At 45.9% G+C, this 20,787-nt stretch overlaps 1 protein-coding gene across 1 annotated transcript in view; it reads left to right on the top strand.

The window, feature by feature from the left end:
- PGR (progesterone receptor) overlaps nt 1–20,787 on the top strand; it is a 58,886-nt gene that overhangs the window by 31,253 nt on the left and 6,846 nt on the right. Inside the window, exon 4 of the mRNA XM_083436281.1 lies at nt 18,288–18,590. Coding sequence (XP_083292407.1) covers nt 18,288–18,590 — 303 coding nt within the window. The remainder of the gene's footprint in view (nt 1–18,287; nt 18,591–20,787) is intronic.

Raw genomic sequence — 20,787 nt, 5'->3', positions numbered from 1 at the left:
AATTGAACCAAGGACCTTCTGCATGCAAGGAAGGTACTTTCCCACTAAAGAGTTGTTTTCTTTTTTCAGATTTCCTTCTTAATTCTGCACATTGGCTTGGAGATATGTTTTCAAGGGAAATGTAGCCTCTGCATGGGATTAATAAAGCCATTTTTTTTCAGCTGGCACATGAAATTAATATATGATTTGGGAAGTGTGTTTGAGGGCAAATGTAATTACTGAGCCGTGTGATGTAAAACGCAAGAATAAAAGCAATTTCGCTAACCTGATTTAGACACCTCGGTGATTAACATATTTTCATACGTTACATGTATTTAAAATTGCAGTTCAATCACAACATTTGTGAATCACAGTGCGTGGAAGAAAATGAAAACGAGGTTTTGTAAATGGGTTTCTAAGGGCCTCCGTTCAGTAAGTTTAAAATATGGGTTAATAATGCAAGCAGCAGCCTCGACGACTCTGTCACGCTGTATTGTTATTATAGGAAGTTAACAGCAATTCCGAACAAAACTCGAAAGGAACAGTTTATATTTCCAAAGCATAAATCTTTCAAATAAGGCGTCTTAATAAGTTTGTCAGCAGGTGGTGTTGGGGCATAAATTGTCACTTTTGTGCATTCCATAGATGAGAAAGCAGTACAGTGGTACCTCGGGTTACAAATGCTTTGGGTTACAAACACTTTGGGTTACAAACTCCGCTACCTCTGAAGTAGTACCTCGGGTTGAGAACTTTGCCCCAGGATAAGAACGGAAATCGCACGCCGGCAGTGCAGCGGTAGCGGTAGGCCCCATTAGCGAAAGCGCGCCTCAGGTTCAGAACGGTTTCGGGTTAAGAACGGATCTCCAGAATGAATTAAGTTTGTAACCCGAGGTACCACGGTACTGGGAAATGCTGTGTAAAAAGAGGTTTGTGGAAGAACAGGGAGTAAGAAAATCCCCTAAAACAGAGGAGCTGGGTAAGCTGTACTTCAGCCCTAATTTAGCATATCTACTCAAGAGTAGAGGTGAATAATTTCCAGAAATTTTGAAACTATTGGGGATGATCCGCCCCCCCCGAAAAATAGACCTTTTAGGAAAAATTGGGATGGGTGCATGCAATACTTTTTAAAATGTGCTTTTTACATGTCGGAACTTGCTTTGTTACTTTATTGAAATTCATTAATGTCATTACAGATTTAACTTCACACATACATACACATACATACTATATATATAGTACAGACTCTAGGGTTGTGCGCCCATCTCACTCAAGAGGCCGGGGGCCAGCGCTGTCCGGAGACACTTCCGGGTCACGTGGCCAGCGTGACATGCTGCTCTGGCGAGCCAGAGCCGCACACGGAAATGCCGTTTACCTTCCCGCTAGTAAGCGGTCCCTATTTATCTACTTGCACCCGAGAGTGCTTTCGAACTGCTAGGTTGGCAGGCGCTGGGACCGAACAACGGGAGCGCACCCCGCCGTGGGGATTCGAACCGCCGACCTTTCGATCAGCAAGCCCTAGGCGCTGAGGCTTTTACCCACAGCGCCACCCGCGTCCCATATATATATATATGGTGTTGAATTCTTCATTCTCATGTGATAATGACAGCACCCTCCAAGAAACAAAAATGCATCTTGCTCCTGCATTTGAGAGTTGTATTCTCATGCAAGACTTGCTTGCCCTCAGAGTACAGGCATAGAAGCAGCAGTAGTAGTAGTAATCATCATCATCATCATGATCATTTTATTATTTATACCCCACCCATCTGGCTGGGTTTCCCCAGGCACTCTGGGCAGCTTAAAGCATATCTAGAAACATAATAACATCAAGCATGAAAAACCTCCCAATAAAAACCAACCGCCTTCAGATGTCTTCTAAAAGTTTTGTAATTCTTTATCTCCTTGACATCGGAAGGGAGGGCGTTCCACAGGGAGGCAATATACTGCCCTCCCTTATGTGTTGTGCTTTCATAATTTAAGGCGGGTTTATCTCTGCCTTTACCTGCAGGTTATGTGGACGACAATCTGCTAAGTTATATTCCTGTGTAGGAGTCATTTTGGAGGAAATCTGGCCCTTTTTTAGGTCATCCTCCTTGGTATCATTATATGCGTCTTTCCTAGCAGGAAGGGCGCCAGTACTGAGAAGGCCCTCTGCCTGGTTCCCTGTAACCTTGCTATGATCCAGTACAATGGTACCTCTGGTTGCGAACGAGATCCGTTCCAGAGGCCCGTTTGCAACATGAAAGGAATGCAACCCGCAGCAGAGTGTCTGCGCATGCGCAGGTTGTGATTCGCCGCTTCTGCGCATGCGCGTGACGTCATTTTGCGCGTCTGTGCATGCGCGAGTGGCGAAACCCGGAAGTAACCCTTTCCGGTACTTCCGGGTCGCCATGGGACGTAACCTGAAAGAACGTAACATGAAGCGGACGTAACATGAGGTATGATTGTACTGTTCATGTAAGGTAAAGGGTAAAGGGACTCCTGACCGTTAGGTCCAGTCGTGACCAACTCTGGGGTTGCGGCGCTCATCTCGCTTTATTGGCCGAGGGAGCCGGCGTACAGCTTCCGGGTCATGTGGCCAGCATGACTAAGCTGCTTCTGGCGAACCAGAGCAGCTCACCGAAACACCGTTTACCTTCCCGCCGGAGCGGTATCTATTTGTCTACTTGCACTTTGACATGCTTTGGAACTGCTAGGTTGGCAGGAGCAGTGACCAAGCAACGGGAGCTCACTCCGTCCCGGGGATTCGAACCGCCGACCTTCTGATCGGCAAGTCCTAGGCTCTGTGGTTTAACCCACAGCGCCACCCGCGTCCCTTGTACTGTTCATAGACTTACATAAAAATCTTCCTGCTGGGAAGTTTCAGAAATCATTTCAGGAGACTAAATATAGAAACACATAGCCTTCAACATTTTGTTCTTCATTCTCAAAGAAAATATTCCACAATCCAGATATTCTTCTTATTTTCTGGTAAAAGAAAACATAAGAAAGACTTAGGAAAAAATATCCACACACACCCCTTCACTCACCCACTGAGTTAAATTAGACTTACTTTCAAGTAAGCATGCGTAGGATCGCAGCCATCCAGTCGTCCATCCCCAAAGGAGAACCAGAAGGTTTCCAGTTGGGTTCGTCTGCCCCGCTCCAACAGCTGACCTGGTTGACTTTCTTGTCAGAGCCCTGGTCGACCTGTGTAATGCAGCAGTGGCCTGGGTGGTTGATGCAATTTCTCGTGGGGCTCCCATCACGCTTATCAGAGCCTAGAATGTTCCTTGGTTTGGTGCTAAGAGCAATGATGCAGGCTGGGAGAGTAAATCTCCCAACAAATGCAGCCAAACACTGCTGCATGAAGTTCACAGCTCCTCAGGGACAGCGAAGGGGGAGAATCTACACACACACACACACATACACACCTCAAGCTGGACCTGAGGAGTTTGTGCAGCCAACTGGTGCCTCCCGCAACATGTTTGTGAGGTATCCTTAGGATAAAATCACTTGCCTCCATCAGACATTGACTATGTTGTTATAGCAGGTGAATCAGGCAAGGTTTTCTGAGGACTATCTTGTCTACTTTCCAATTGGTGAAGGCGTGAAAAGTGCTTGATCAGATTTGTGCAACACCTTGTATAATAACCAAGGGGATGACCTAGTTTCAGTAATTACGATTAGATTTCTGAAATGAGCTTGGCTTGAGACTACCTTTGATGGAAGATAGTGCAGAACGCAGCAGCCAGGCTGATAATAGGGACCAGATGGGCACCCATTCTGGTTGACTATATATTTTGAGGCCCAATTCAAAGTGCTGGATTTAACCTATAAAGACTTACAAGGGCTCCAATAAAATAAAATAAAAATCCATCCAGTAGCACCTTAGAGACCAACTAAGTTTGTTATAGGTATGAGCTTTCATGTGTGTTCTTGTTAAATGCCCTTTGCTCCCTCTTAAAAATAAAATAAAAAGACACAACAGTCTTCATTAATAATAATATCTTGGGGGTCCTGGGCCTCAAGGAGGTTAAACTGGCCTCAACCAGGGCCAAGGCCTTTTCAGCTTTGGCCCCAACCTGGTGGAATGCTCTATCGCAGGAGACTAAGGCCCTGCGGGACTTGGCATCCTTCCGCAGGGCCTGCAAGACGGAGCTGTTCCACCTGGCCTTTGATCCGGGCCCAGTTTGACCCCCCTCTATGGGATGCTATAAGTTACCTCTTTGGCCCTTTTATCGGCTCATGTGGGACCAACATGGATAGCTGGCCCTGATGAATACTTGAGGTTCCCGACCCCACGGTTGTAATTCGTGGGCCATCATTTAATTTTATCCTGATTCTAATTTTTAAGCTGTATTTTAATCAGTCGTTTGATTGTGTTTTAATGTATTTGATATTTGATGTTAGCCACCCTGAGCCTGGTCTTGGCTGGGGAGGGTGGGGTATAAATAAAAATTTACTTACTTACTTACTTTAAAAGTAATAAGAAGTTTACTTACATTCAGTTCACTGTAGGTTTGCTGAAGGCAGGCTTTAGCTCGTAGTTACAGGAGAGAGTTTGAGTTCATCCCATATGGGGATGAGCCCATGTGCTGCTTTGCTGAGAGCCGGCAGGCAGCAAAATACATCAAGATGGAATCACATGACGAGGAAGGGAAGATGGCTGCATGACCAGCCCTTTTATGGGGTCTCACAGGGTCACGCCCATCTACCTGGTCACACGCAGGGGGAAGATGCTCCAGATCAGGTGTAACAGGCTGGAGTAACATCCCCCCTGTGTGTCCACTCTGGGCAAACAGGATGTGTTGTATTTGACTGCTGATGTTACATTCCGCAACAAGTGTGAGGACCAACTTCAAAGGTGTGCTGGGCCCGGGGGTAACCCATGAAATGCATTCCAGGACTGGCCCAGAATCCAAAGGTTCAGCTAGGAGTCAGTCCAACAGGGCCAAGGCAGGACACGAGGCAGGAAACCAGGCAAGGACAGGTACAGGATCTCAGGCAGGATCTAGCATACAGCAATGTTACTCCTGCAACCTGGGGCAGGGTCTGACAGCCTTTTATCTTTGTCGGTCCTGATCCCCTGGTGACTCACCCTGTTTCGCCCGAAGGCAAGCACTCCTCCTGCAAGTACTCAGGTCTCTCCTTCTCTCAGACCTTAGTCTCTGCAGCTCGGGAGACATTGGTGGGTTACTAGAGCCAGGGGCTGCCGCAGCCACCCCTGACCCAACCAGTAGTGGAGCAGCTGTAAGTGATGGCCCAGCTGAAGGCAACAAGGTAATCCCCGCATCTGGAGCCAGGGCAGGCTCAGGCCTCTGAATTGGCCCAGCTGGTGTTTGTTGCAGGGGAACCTGTGCAGACTGGGACTCTTCAGGATCATGTCCCAGACTTGGTTCAGATGATGCCTCAGGCAAAGGACTGAGTCCCCTCTGGTTCCGAGTCCAAACCCGAGTCCCAGGCCATCACAAAAGGGATGTTCTCTGCCTCTTTCTGTTGGCAAGGATTATTTGAAACCCTGCGGTGCCACTCCTGTTTGAAAGTGGAAACTTGTGGTAGGAAACAATTGAATTTGATGGACGCTCGGCCACCAGGGCTTCAAGTCAGGGTATCATTTACAGTCAGAGTTGACACGTTTTTGGAAACAAGTGGCTATTCGTGGACGTCAGAAATACGTGGCTGTTCTAAAGAAATTATATTTTCTGATGTTGGGCTGACATAGTCGTTGGCGTATCCTTTCCTAAATTCTGCTTGATGATACGCCAGGGTTTTGAACTGCTTCGTAAGGCTTTTAATTGAAGGCATTTGGGTGTGGCTTTCAAAGTTGCCTCAGCTCCACATAAGCTGCTCTTTATGAAAGAAGAATGGGGTCAGGCAGGGATAGGTATGCCTAAAGAAGGAGCAGATGAATCAGATGTTATCTGCTGCTTGTGTGTGGCTACCAGCTGGTATTGGCACCGTATGCCGTCTATCCAGTATAATGTATTGTTTCTCCACGGGACTCAAGCCAATGCTCAGTCTCCCTATCATGGGGAATACACGCGCGTGCACACACACACACACACTGTGCAACCCACAATGACAGCACCCACAGAGGCCGTTCCCTCACACCCATAGACCCTCTTACTGAAGTTGAAAGAAGCATGGTTTTCTCTTTTTTTAATTTTTTTTAATTCAAAGTTATAACAAAATATATTATCCAAAAACATATCCTTATTCCCCCCATTTTTCCTCTCCCCCTCCACAGAACTCATCCCCCCACCCCCACCCCGACTTCCCTCAGTTCCAGTCTATGGTTTCTCCAATAATGCTATTTTCTGCATGTTACAAAGTTGTATAGATCCTCAAACTGTTTAGCTGATTATTATCAGTAAAAGTTGAAAGAAGCATGGTTTTCTAGCAACTAGAACGGGTTATTTATTTAAACAATTTATATACTGCATAACTATTAGAAGGCTCATATTGCTCATATCAATATGCTATTGCCGCTTGTAACAGTGAAAAACTGGGGGAATATTGGGTTAGCTTTGGTTTTTTTGTGTGTTTTGTGTTTTTTTTTATATTGCATTTTTATGTTTTGAACCACCCTGAGGTCTTAACGGATATAGGGTAGTAGTATACTACTGCTACTGCTACTGCTACTGCTGCTGCTGCTGCTACTACTACTACTACTACTACTACTACTAAGTGCTTTTTCTGGGAATACTCAAGTATACGCAGTACTGGCACCTTTTTTCCTAGAAGCAAAGCACTGGTAAGAATAATTGTAAGAGGAATATGGTGAAAGGTTCCTTCAGTTTTTCTGCTTATGAATAGGGTGGAGAACGCCCAAAATCCATTTCCATACAGTTGCAAAACAATCACATAGAAATGTGAAGCAGTATATTTATATTATTGTAGTTGCATCACATTGCAATTGCTTTTAATTTACTACTCAATTTTCTTTTTACTCATGATACGCTGCAAGGCCTGAAATGTTGACAGCTCTCTATTGTGGTTTGGCACGTGGGTGTAAACCACTGAGCCTCTTGGGCTTGCTGATGGGAAGGCCGGCGGTTCGAATTCCCACAACGGGGTGAGCTCCCATTGCTCTGTCCAGCACACCAGTGCAAGTAGATAAATAGGTACCACTGTGGCAAGAAGGTAAACTGTGTCCCGTTGCGCCAGAAGAGGTTCAGTCATGCTGGCCACATGACCCGGAAAGCTGTCTGTGGACAAACGCCGGCTCCCTCGGCCTAAAAGCGAGATGAGCGCTGCAACCCCATAGTCACCTTTGACTGGACTTAACTGTCCAGCAGTCCTTTACCTTTTACTTTTACCTATTGTAGTTTGGGCACTGATGGGTGTTTTAACCTCTACAAGTGCCATTTGGTTGAGTCCTGCCATGGTCTTGCCATTGAGGACAAGGCCTCCATGGTGCCTCTTTGTGATCTCTCAGAATCAGCTGGTTATCCCTTGGTTTATTTCATCCATTTCGATGGCAACAGCACACACAAATGGGCTTTCAAACATACTTGCAGAATGGTTTCTCGCAGGAGAATTCCCAGACCTCAAGTCCCGAGCATTTTCCATAAGAACTGCAAGACCTTACCTCTGCAGTCTTAAAAGTGTTAATGAGGATTCACACAGGAAGGTGAAGGGATGGGTGATGAAAGAGGCAGGGTGATAGGCAGGGAAGGGAAGATTTCTCAGGGGGTGGGGGAAGACTGGAAGAAGAAAGGGAAGCTCCCAGGTGAGAGCTAGGAGTCTCTAACACCTTTTGTGTGGGAAAAGGTTAAGCTACATCTTAGAGGGCTTTGCATCTTCTTCTGATAGATGGCTTTGTGGTTTTTTCTTTCACTTTCCCTCTGTTTTCTCTTTCTTTTGTGTGTGTTTGTTTTGTTTTCTCCCTTTTCTTTTCTAGATGAGTTTGGCTTTTATTGCATTGTATGTTGAAAAGTTTTAATAAATAAACATTATAAAATAAGGGGGGGAACACCCCCAAAATATATTAACAGCATAATCTGATGCCCATTGACTTGGAAGTTATATACTGTTGAGGGACACGGGTGGCGCTGTGGGTAAAAGCCTCAGTGCCTAGGGCTTGCCGATTGAAAGGTCAGCGGTTCGAATCCCCGCGGCGGGGTGTGCTCCCGTTGTTCGGTCCCAGCGCCTGCCAACCTAGCAGTTCGAAAGCACTCCCGGGTGCAAGTAGATAAATAGGGACCGCTTACTAGCGGGAAGGTAAACGGCGTTTCCGTGTGCGGCTCTGGCTCGCCAGAGCAGCGATGTCACGCTGGCCACGTGACCCGGAAGTGTCTCCGGACAGCGCTGGCCCCCGGCCTCTTGAGTGAGATGGGCGCACAACCCTAGAGTCTGTCAAGACTGGCCCGTATGGGCAGGGTACCTTTACCTTTACCTTATATACTGTTGGGACTTTGTCACCAGTATGTGTGTTTAGGATTGCATCGTTAGTTTGATTTTACTGTGGCAACACTTATTTGTGTGTGGAAACCAGCCTAGAGGTACAGTTAAGACATGTAAGATAAACTCATTTGGAGAGCTGTTGCATATCCAGTTCAGATGATGTCATAGGGAGATGCCGGCAGTGGGGAGGGCAAATTGGTCTGGTTAGTTGCACAGTGCTGGTTACCAGAATTGCAGGTAGTTATACTGGGGGCAGCCATTGTGGTGCCTTCCAGATGTAGGGGACTACAATACCCACAAGTCCCAGGGAACATGACCAATATTCAGGGATGATAGGAATTGTAGTCCACAACTTGCATAGGGCGTCACCTTCGCTATTGCGCCATTGGCATTCCACCTGCAGCATGCATGATGACAGAATAATGAACTGCGACTTGTTGCATGCCTGGATATAACCAGGCGCAGATCTACTATGATAATAATTTAATACAATATTATTATTTTTTATACCTTGCCCATCTGGCTGGGTTTCCAAAGCCTCTCTGGACAGCTCCCAGCAGAATATTAAAAACACTATCCTGTCTTTAAAAGACATCTGAAGGCAGCCCTGTTCAGGGGAGTTTTTAATACTTAACGCTCTACTGTTTTTAACACTTGATTGGGAGCCGCCCAGAGTGGCTGGGGAAACTCAGCCAGACGGGCGGGGTATAAATAATAAATTATTATTATTATTATTATTATTATTATTATTATTATTATTATTATTATTCTCTAACCCTGGCTAGCAGTGCCAGAAGAAATACATTTGCCCAGGGCTTTTTCTGCAACCGAAACTCAGTTCCAACACCTCTCAGTTGGGCACTATTGAGAACATGGGAGGCGTTCATGTTGAGTTTGGGCGCCTCTTTTTCTAGAAAAAGAGCACTGTGTTTGCCACAATGCCCCACAGAATACAAGTTGGTCTTGCCACATGTCATGTGAGCCAGAAAGATAGCATGGCCTAGGAATGCATCCAACGAGGGTCCCTCTCAACCTTCCACATGGGCCTCCTGCAAACTGCTAGTCTCTGAGGGCCATAGATGTGATGGGTGAATGCAATTAATTTGTATTGTTACATAGATAGAAGCTGCAGGGAGCAGCCATGGATGTATGAAGCGGGGAGAGGAATTTTTTTAACTCTTTCCTTTCCTGCACCTCTTAGAAGCTGCTATTTACATTTCAAGGGAAACTTCCATTTAGGTCAGTGGAAATGTTCTTTGAAACACAAATAGCAGCTTCAGTGAGACGTGATTTTTATTTTTTTATTTTTTTGAGCAGGGCTGCCAAGCTTCCCCATGCCTGCTGTTTGCAGGTCAATAGACATGGGATGTTAATTGCATTTGCCTAATTAACGTCACATCTCGTTTGGCCCCGAGTGCCTTCACGACTTCCCGGGTTTTTGCAAACTAAATTTACTGCCGGCAGAGAGAGGCAGTGCAAGCCTACGTGGATCGTTAGCAAACAAGTCGAGCCCATTGTGCTAACCTTCTGATCCTAGCAGCTGGCGACGTAACCGCCTTTCCAGGACTTCAGAAGCTGTTAAATTTTAATATTGCCATTAATGGATAGATCCTGTTAGCCATCTTGCATTTTGGAAAGGTGGAGTTCAGATCGGCTCAATAAATTACAAGTAAATTTGTGGGATGAAGCTGAAATAAATGTAACATTTGGATGAGGAGTGACAATCATTTCATTGATGAGGGGAAAAAGAAATCCAGCCATTTCTTGTGTGTGGCTCAACATTTGTGGTGACTGTAGCATCACATGTCCCCTCCCCTCTTCTACCAGTACAAATACAGTGATACCTCGGGTTACATATGCTTCAGGTTACATACGCTTCAGGTTACAGACTCTGCTAACCCAGAAATAGTACCTCGGGTTAAGAACTTTGCTTCAGCATGAGAACAGAAATCGCACAGCAGCGGTGCAGCGGCAGCAGGAGGCCCCATTAGCTAAAGTGGTGCTTCAGGTTAAGAACAGTTTCAGGTTAAGAACGGACCTCCGGAACGAATTAAGTACTTAACCCGAAGTACCACTGTATATTACTTTGGCCATCACTTCGCATACTTCACAGTGAGCTCAACCTAGAGGGAGGCATTCAACTCATTATGAGTAAACATAACCTTAGTCATGTTCATTAATTCTAATGGGTCTCAGTAAAACATAGCTTAGGATTGCCTAGTGTATTTCCAGAAATTTGCTAGGGAAATTTGGGTGGGGTGCAGGTGCAGGTGGAAGGTGGCCACCACAGAAAACGCACACACGATGCCTAGAATTCAGATAAGATCCTGCAAAGGTAGGGGTAGGAAAGAGAAACGTCTCAGAAATGTTCTCCGGAAAATGTCTTCTAAGAAATTTCAGCTTGTCTCTGCTTCAAGGAGCCATTGCAAGGCAACACATTTTTTTTTGTTAAAAAAAGATTGCTCTAACTGTTGACAGCTCTTAAGATCTAGAAACTGTCTTTTGATCCACAGTGCAGATGTACAACATCTGGCTTTATAGCTGTTCATTCTGCAGCTGGGCCACACTACACACGCTGTTGTGCAACAGTGTGTGTGTGCAACTTATTTCCATTTGATGAAAAGCAGCTGCAAGAGCCTTCTTCTTTTGAGATTTTCTGTCCAAAATTCACCTCCCTACCCAAGCTGCTAACCCTGCCAATATCTTTTCCTTTGAAGAAAAAAGTGCACCAGTGTGGGTATGTTGTTGTTGTTGTTGTTGCAAGTCAAGCCAACATAGGACTCGGCTAGGCTGGTAAAGAAAAAGTTATTTATTTGCGTTGTATGTGTGATATAACATTGTGCCACCAGGTGACGACGTAGAGTCGTGTATCTCTCTACCTGTTTTCCCTGTTTAAATTTACAGCGCGTTCAACTGAAACGCTTTTTTGATGTGTCTAGATCTAGCCTTGCACTCAATGCATGACATACAGTGGTACCTTGGTTTAAGAACAGTCCTGTTTATGAATGATTCAGTTTACGAATTCAGCAAAACCAGAAGTAGTATCCCGGTTTGCGAACTTTACCTCAGTCTAAGAATGAAATCTGAACGGTGGAAGGGCACCGGTGGCGGGAGGCCTCATTAGGGAAAGTGTGTCTCGGTTTAAGAACGGTTTTGTTTTAAGAATGGACTTCTGGAATAGATTAAGTTCGTAAACTGAGGTACCACTGTATTGAGTTTGGTCTTCACAGTCTTCTTTCAACTTGACTCCACAGTCTCTTTGTAACTCAGCCCCCGCTTACCCCCAACTGAGTCCTACCTAGCATTTTATCTTAGGTTCTCTCTATAAATTCTCCACTTCCTCTTGAGATTGGTTGACCTGGTTGGCTTCTGGGTCAACCCAAGGAGGGTGACCCAAGGTCTGTCCATCACTGATGGAGGAACATGGGCTTGTCTCTGGGTTTGCCAGGCACTCTGGGCTTAAGAGAGCCCGGCAGGTTCGAAATCACAGTAGTAGGCCAATATGTTTCCACAGTCTCGTAGCTCTAAGTTGAGGAGAAGAGGCTGAGAGCCAAAGCAAGCCTCTTTTGTGGGCAGAATCCCCAGCTGCCCTGCCCAGTCCCAAGTTTGGAGGGGTTCAGAGAGATTGGGGGGGTTGCTACTGGTCTTGTGCTGTGTTCCAAAAGAGCAAAAATCATTCCTCCCCTTTCTTTGCTGGAGTGGGGGGTGTTGGCATGGTCACTGGTCACGCCCAAGTTTTAGGGACCCTCTGCTGTGCCTAAAATTCAGCAGAAATGCCCAGCCTTCTTTCAAACAACTCAGGAAAGAGCTCTGAACCATTCCCTTATTCCGAATAGGATTTCTCGCAAGAACAGGGAAAAGTTGACAGCTATGCTCTGAACAGGGGACGCGGGTGGCGCTGTGGGTTAAAGCCTCAGCGCCTAGGGCTTGCCGATCGAAAGGTCGGCAGTTCGAATCCCCGTGGCGGGGTGCGCTCCCGTTGTTCGGTCCCAGCGCCTGCCAACCTAGCAGTTCGAAAGCACCCCCGGGTGCAAGTAGATAAATAGGGACCGCTTACTAGCGGGAAGGTAAACGGCGTTTCCGTGTGCGGCTCTGGCTCACCAGAGCAGCGATGTCACGCTGGCCACGTGACCCGGAAGTGTCTCCGGACAGCGCTGGCCCCCGGCCTCTTTGAGTGAGATGGGCGCACAACCCTAGAGTCTTCAAGACTGGCCCGTAAGGGCAGGGGTACCTTTACCTTTACTTTTTATGCTCTGAACAGCCAGCAGCTATTTTTTTTAAAAAAAACAAGACAACAGCTGTAATGACCCGCCAAATAATAGCGATAAGTATTTGCTAGAACTGCTTTGTTTAATGGGGTGCTTGCGTTCCGATTTGCATTTATAGCACTGCAATTAAGCATTCTTTCCTTGTTACTACTTCTAAATGTCGCATTCCTTCACTCCTTCTCAGTTGGCACCCGTGTTGGCTCTGTCATCACTTTTCCGACAGTTTCCCTGCGCAGGATTGAACACTCTATTGTTCCGCTACTGCTCAGAGACAATGGCTTTGCCCGTGAGATCATCATAATTTCATTAGTGACCAGAGGCATAAATGAGACCATTTTTTTTTAAAAAAAAATCCTTTGTAAAGCTGATCAGATCACCATCGCACATTATTTTTAGTTTACTTTGTTATATTTATTATGCTCATTCTGTGAAGCCTCAGGCAGGGTCAAGGGTTAGCAAACTGTTTTGCCCAATCCAGTTGGTTTTTTTTATGGAGTGTGGCAATGGAGATGGGGAAGAAGTTTGATTCAGTTCACATTTAAAGGCATACCTACTTAATTTACACCTTCCAATAGAATATGTAAGCCAAAGGGCACCCATCCTTCGAAATTCACACTTCTCCAAATTTTTCAGTGCAGTCCTGCAGCCAATGTATAAAATGCATTTACTAAGGGTAAACAATGCGTATGAATGCATATATTAGCTTTTTTAAATCCCCAAATGCATTATATTAGGGGAAATAGCCTTACAAAAAAACAACACATGAACGCAAGGGAAGATTGCATACTGTAATGTGTACGTTAGGAAAAATCTGCACAGAAGTGCTGACGAATTTTCATGGGGATTAAGCCTCGCCTTTTCTCCTGTAAAATGCTTCTCTTTGGGGCTGGGCTGGGCGTGGGAGAGAGTGAGGGTGGCATTAAGGTTCCTTGTGGCAGTGCACCAAGAAGGGAGAGGAAGGCAATTCAGTTGGTGAACCTCCCCAATTTGCACTTTACGAAATGCAGCCATCTTTCGAAAACCGCACTTCTCTTAACTTTTCAGTGCATTTCTTCAGGCAAGCAGTGCGCCCCTCCCCCATGCCTACACTGTGGTAAAGTGTGCATAAAATAACATATACAAATACATTTTACAGTGGTACCTCTAGTTGCGGACTTAATCCATTTTGGGGTGCCGTTCGCACCCCGAAAAGTCCGTAACTAGAGCGCCTCTTCTGCACATGTGTATGGTGCAATTGAGTGCTTCTGTGCATGTTCAAGGCATGCAGATCACTTCTGCGCATGCATGAAGCGCGCAGATCGCTTCTGCGCATGTGCGGGCAGCGAACCCGGAAGTAAGCACTTCCAGGTTTGCCGCGTTTATAAGTTGAAAGTCCGTAACGAGAGTGGAACACAACACGAGGTATGACATTAGGGGACATGGCTTTGCAAAATAATGCATTTTAGGCATACAAATAAACACTCTGAGAAGTTCATGCAGAAGTGCTGCTGAATTTTCATGAGGAACTGTTACAGGCAAATGGGCAAACCGATGTTAAGATGTGGAAAACTAAAGGGTGGAGAAATGAGAAGCCGAGAGAAGCAGGAATTGACAAATTTGCCTATCCCTAGTAAAAGCTAAAGGGACCCCTGACCATTAGGTCCGGCCATGGACGACTCTGGAGTTGTGGCGCTCATCTCGCTTTATTGGCCGAGGGAGCCGGCGTGCAGCTTCCGGGTCATGTGGCCAGCAGGACTAAGCCGCTTCTGGCAAACCAGAGCAGCGCACAGAAACGCCGTTTACCTTCCCGCCGGAGCAGTACCTATTTATCTACTTGCACTTTGACGTGCCTTCAAACCGCGTAGTGGAGGCTAAATAATTATTCCACCTGTTACTAACCACTGGAGAATCTAGTACAATGAGCCCCTTCGTGTCCATTTTCAATAAACTTAACAGCTATCCTATCTATGTCACATCTCAGGAGGGGAAAAAATGAAATCCTTTTGGAAGTAAGATTTTTCACAAGATGTTACTTCAAATTTGTCTTTGAAATCTTGATCTATCACCCTTGCTTTGTTCTCTAGGCTGGGCCCACTCCTTCTGGAGAACATAGAGAACTAAGAGGGCAGAGTGACCTTGGAGGCAGAATTATGGTAGTCTGTCGGGAAATAATAAATCGTCAACATTTTTCACCTACTTATTTGGTGAAGCATTCTTCATAGAAACTTGTCTGTTTGCAGTGAATTGTCTAGCACAGCTTGGTACCTTCTCTTCCAACTTTCTTCCACACCCTTGGGAAAAGTGGAATAAATCTAAATTGAGAATTAGGTATGAATAGTTCTGTAGGAGACCAAACAGACTATTGATCATCCCTTGCCTTTTCCTCCAGTGCTACTCCTAAGGTCCAGAGAAGACAAACACCAAATGTTGTCTAATGCAGAATATGGATCTGGGAGACACTTTTATGTTTTTCTCTGGATATTTCCACATTGCCTCAAAAGCTGCTCCATGTTTCTGACATACATCTGCAAAAGGGAAGAAGCAAATTTCCCCATTTAGTGCATGCTTATGCTGACTTCGCATGAAATTTAAATCCTAACATCACTGTGCTGTGTTCCTTCCTCACAATGTAAACCTCTGCAGGTTTACTCAGAAGTAACTGCCACTGAGTGCCTCTGTATTCAGTGGGGCTTGGTCCCACAAAAGCATTGTGTAGATTACAGCCTAAAAGTCACAGAAATCTGACTTAATTCCCCATGGTGTTTAATGTTTTAATTTGTTGGAAGTCGCCCAGAGTGGCTGGGGCAACCCAGTCTGATGGACAGCACAGTCGTCGTCTTCTTCTTCTTCTTCTTCTTCTTCTTCTTCTTCTTCTTCTTCTTCACCAACTAAAAGGCATAGAAACCAGATACAGTGCAGATACTATTTCACATCCATTGGATCTAACTAGCACTCATTAGGTTCCCTATTCAAAGGAAAGATTGGATACCTATTGTGCATCCATTTATTTCAATTAGTGCTCATAATATTTCCCTGCCCAATTGCTTTCTAGACTGTTATTTCGCACCCTCCTCCATTCTGTGAAGCATCCCTTTCCCTTCTTTTAGGGCTGCATTCATACAGCATTTGATCTTCTTTCCCCCTACATTTCCCCAAACTGTTAATTTCTGCATTATATTTGAACTTTCACATGATGTAAAAGCTACTTCTGGAAAAGTAATGGAATATAGTGCTTGCTTAGCACTCATTTCCGTGTTATTTTATACTGGGGGAGCGGGGAAACCCTGTCGACAGCCCCCTTAACATGGAAAATCACAGGAGCAAGACACAAATAAGCAGACACAACTTTCTAGGCCAGGGTTGGTGCACTGCATATGGCTGGCAGGTTGCACACCTGTCTATCACTTGACATTACAGTGACACCTGGTGACCCATTTTTGCCCATGCAGTTTGAAACAGAGCCTTGTAGCAACAGTCAGCAGTTGCAACACCCTTTGCATGGGGCTTCCCAAGTGCCAACAATCAGTTTGTTTGCAGGCAACCCATTGGCAATGCCTGCAAAGTCCCTTTTATCAAAGCCCTATCTTTGATTGTAGGGCAGGTGGCCGTGGCTAGGCTGAAACGGCTTCACAGACCTAGTGGATCTCATTCAGCCCACACCCCTGTTCTAGACCAGGGCAAGGGTGAGAATTGCCCATTTATTGCTATAACCTGCCTTGAGTCTTTGGGACACAGCAGACTATAAACCTAAATTAGCAGAAGATGATCCAGGATGTGGTTCATGATATTACATAGCTATAGTGTCTCTGATCCCAAACCTAGCTGGTTCCATAGGCAACAACAGACCCAAAATGTTTAAGTTTAATAACAGGCAACCATCTCCAGCTTAACTTGGAACTTGTTCACCTAAAATGTGGTGATTCAGATTCATTTTTATAGCAGGCCCAAAGTAGCTTGGTGTACGCTTGGACCCATGCTCAGCTCCAAGTCTTGTTGCACTGAGTGATGGCATCCGGCACACAATAAGCTTGGAGATCCCTTTTTTAAATACCTGCCCAATGGAGCACCATGAGCCCCGGAAACCTTGCCTTTCTGTGCCATTTTACTGGGCACCACAATGTAAGAAGGATATTGATAAACTGGAATGGGTGCAGAGGAGGGCAACCTCTGTGGTCTGGAAACCAAGCCTTATGAGGTGGGTACGTTTAGCCTGGAAAAGAAGAGACTGAGATATGACAGCCATCTTCAACTATCTCAAGGGCTGTCACATGGAGGAGGGAGCATGCTTGTTTTCTCCTGCTCTGGGGGGTAGGACTTGAATCAATAGCTTCAAGTTACAAGAAAGGAGAGTCCAACTCAACATCAGGAAGACTGATCTGACATTTGTTTGACAGTGGAATAGACTCCCTCAGGAGGTTGTGGACTCTCCTTCCTTTAAAGCAGAGGTTTTAAAGCAGAGGTTGGATGGCCATCTGCCATGGATGCTTTACTTGAGATTCCTGCATTGCAGGGGGTTGGACTAGATGACCCTTGGGGTCCCTTCCAACTCTGTGTTTCTATGATTCTCTTGTAATGCCCCTGCTGCCCTTTTGTTTTTCTGCAAAACATAGCTGGCAGTGGAAGAAGGGCTCCTGCAGCCTTGATTCAGTACCATGATTGCACAGAATTGCAAGTTTCCAAGGCTTGGGGGGTCCTTGCTACATTTCTCAGACTCCTGGCAACCACAAGTTACAGCAGGGTATGAAGGGGGTTGCTTTGGTGGCCAAACTACCATATTTTTCCATCTATAGGACGCCCCCATGCATAAGACCCCCCTATTTTGGGGGGACTCCATTTTAAGAAAATGAGGGGAGATGACCCGGTGGGCAGGAGCGCAACCTCCCCTGTTGCTGCCATGTGGGGAAAAGGATCCAGGGAGTGCCCGCCATGCGCAGCGGCATCGGGGGAAGTTGCACTCCCACCAACGAGCTGGCTGGCAGTGTGCAGCTTCTCTCCCCCATGCAGCTGCAGGCAGGAAACACCCCCCCCCGATCACTCCCCCCTTGCTGCAGCATCAGGGGAAGCCACGCTCCCTTCAACCGGGTGGCTGGCGGTGCCCTGCCCCCCCCCATGCCACTATCCGTGTATTGGACGACCTCAGTTTTTTAATGTGATTTTTGAGTCAAAAAACCTTGTCCAATACACGGAAAAATACGGTAACTATGAGTGGAGCCTCAGCAGTAGCAGATGGTGAAGTCTCTTCATTTACCTTACCTCTGGTCAGTTGCATTGCTGCTGTTTACCAGGTGATGGCGAGCTCAGCATGGTACCAGCCCACTGGGGGGGGGGTGCCCAGTCTGGCTCCCCAAGCACCCTTGCAGCACACCAATCACACCACTGCCCCTATCTCCTTGTAAGTAGCAGCAATGCGGCCGACTAGAGGCCAGGTGAGCGGTAGCTTACCCACCTTGCCATCAAGGAGTCCAGGCTCAATTCATCATTAGCTAAGAACTTTAAAGCAGAGTTGGTTTGTACTCTGATCTCACCAGTTCCCAATATTAGCTGCGCTACTATGCATATGACATTGCGATTGTACAAAAAGCTGCTTATTGAATTAAGTATGCATTCTTATATGATGTTTTTATCTGCTTTGCGTTTCTGTTTGCTGCCCCTTAGATGTGTGTTTTTGGATTGCAGGTCGAAAGTTTAAGAAGTTCAATAAGCTCAAAGTGCTGAGAGCATTAGATGTTGCACTCCAGCCATCGGTAGCCCTTCCTAAGGACGGCCAAACCCTGGCACAAAGGCTCTCTTTTTCTCCAGCACAAGAAGTCCAGCTTATTCCTCCATTGATCAATGTCTTGGAGAGCATCGAACCGGAAGTGGTCTATGCAGGATATGACAACACACAACCAGAAACCCCAAGTGCTTTGTTGACCAGCCTCAATCAACTATGTGAGAGGCAGCTCCTCAGTGTAGTCAAGTGGTCCAAGTCATTACCAGGTAACAGTTTGGGTAACAGTACCGCTCTGTTCTGCTTTGTTCAGACCTTATCTGGAGAACAGCGTCCAGTTTTGAGAGTCACAGTTTAAGAAGGAAATTGACTAACTAGAATGTGGTCCAGAAGTAGGTGAGAAAGATGGGGAGGGACTTAGAGACCAACTCATATAATGAAGGACTGAAAGAAGCGGGTATGTTCAGCCTGGGGAAAGGATGATCAATAGTCATCTTCAAATATTTGATAGAGCAAATTTGTTCTCTGCTGCTTCAGAGGGTAGGATTCAGGCCAAGCTTTTCAAATTACCGGAAAGGGATTCCAACTAAACATTAGGAAGAAATTTGTGATGGTATGGGTTGTTTGACTTGTTAGCAATACTGCGCTAAATGAACCAATTGGCTTGGTATAAGACAATGTAGGCATTGTAAAAATGATACTAACATAATAATAATAAAAATCAGCTGCAATAACACATTAGATATTATCTCATGTGCCCTATCCACAGCTTTTCCCCTGCTGCTTTGATATTTAGGTGTATCTTGAATACATTATTATGCCAACAGGCCTGTGAAGTTGTTTAATTTTTATTTTGATTAGCCAGCCATCTTAATGATTATCTGTATTTTAAATTTTGAAGGGTTTAAGGATTTGACACTGTTCACCACCCTGGTATTTTTCATGATATGGTGGTAAAGGAATGCTTCTATAAATAAATGGTTCAGATGCTTTAATAGGACACTGATAGGATGTTTCACCATATATTTAAAGCACATCCAAAGTATATTTAAACCACATGGCTTCCCCCAAAGAATTCTGGGAACTGTAGTTTCACACTCACAAAGCACCCTTAACAAACTGCAGTTCCCAGGGTGGTGTGGATCTGCCTTCTGTTCATACTGTCTTCTGGTTAGACAACTCTGTTCCCCTTGCTGTTGTGAAATGAAAAGGAATTCTAGGCATCTGATTGGTCCCTGTAAGAACAGGATTCTGGCTCTAATTTGCCCGTGGCTTGATCCAGCACATGGCTTGATCTCCTTTTGTTCTCATGGAGGCGGCACATCTGAGGGTTCAGGCAAGTTCATATGAGGAAAGGCAGGTTAAACATTCATTTAATCCCTTGAAGCAATTCATGGGCAAGGCTTAAATCTAGATCTAATCCCTTGTGACCACATTTCCTTCTAACCAACGAGTTGGTTTTTAAGCATCCATTTTAGCTCAGGTTGAACAGGATAACGTCTGGTGAATGGATGTGCTGCTTGTTTGTTGTTTTAAAAAACATTTACTCCATTATATGTATTATTTTAATGAGGGAATATTTCCATATTTTCCCATGCAATAAATTTCCAACGTATCTACTTCCCTGTCCCACCTGTTGGTTGCTATCGAAAGACAGACTATAAAATGGCTATACAGTACCTCATGGGTCGTCAACCTGTGGCCCATAGGCCACAAACAGTCCATGTAAAGGTAAAGGGACCCCTGACCATTAGGTCAAGTCGTGACCGACTCTGGGGTTGCGGCGCTCATCTCGCTTTATTGGCCGAGGGAGCTGGCGTACAGCTTCTGGGTCATGTGGCCAGCATGACTAAGCCGCTTCTGGCGAACCACAGCAGTGCACGGAAACGCCGTTTACCTTCCCGCCGGAGCGGTACCTATTTATCTACTTGCACTTTGATGTGCTTTCGAACTGCTAGGTTGGCAGGAGCAGGGACCGAGCAATGGAAACTCACCCCATCGCGGGGATTCGAACCGCTGACCTTCTGATCAGCAAGTCCCAAGCTTTGTGGTTTAACCCACAGCGCCACCCGTGTCCCCCAAGCAGTCCATGAGGGTTGTTTAAATGGCCCCCGAGCCGCCCCCAAACTGAGCTGCCTGCTTGGCGAGTCCCCGTGCGCTGCGCTAAACCGATGCAGCGTGGAGCGTGGACTCACTTCCACGGTGCAGGAAATCGCATCTGCGCAGACGCGATCCAGCCCATGGAGTGATCTCTGCAGGAGTGAACCATCCTGGCGAGGTAAACCCTGCAGTGCCTCTACCACCAGAGATGGCATACTGCTGAATACTAGTTGCTGGGAACAACAAATGGGGACGGTGCCATTGCACTTGGGTCTTGCTTGTGAGCATCCCATAAGGGTATCTCTCTGGCCACCGAGAGAGCAGGATGCTGCGCCAGATGGCCTGATTCTTCTTGCATTCCTATAG

The sequence above is a fragment of the Podarcis tiliguerta genome, assembly GCF_965153285.1.
Source record: "Podarcis tiliguerta genome assembly, chromosome: 4".
NCBI classification, from domain to species: domain Eukaryota; kingdom Metazoa; phylum Chordata; class Lepidosauria; order Squamata; family Lacertidae; genus Podarcis; species Podarcis tiliguerta.
Note: the sequence above shows the minus strand (reverse complement) of the source record. Positions and strands in the feature narration are given on the sequence as shown.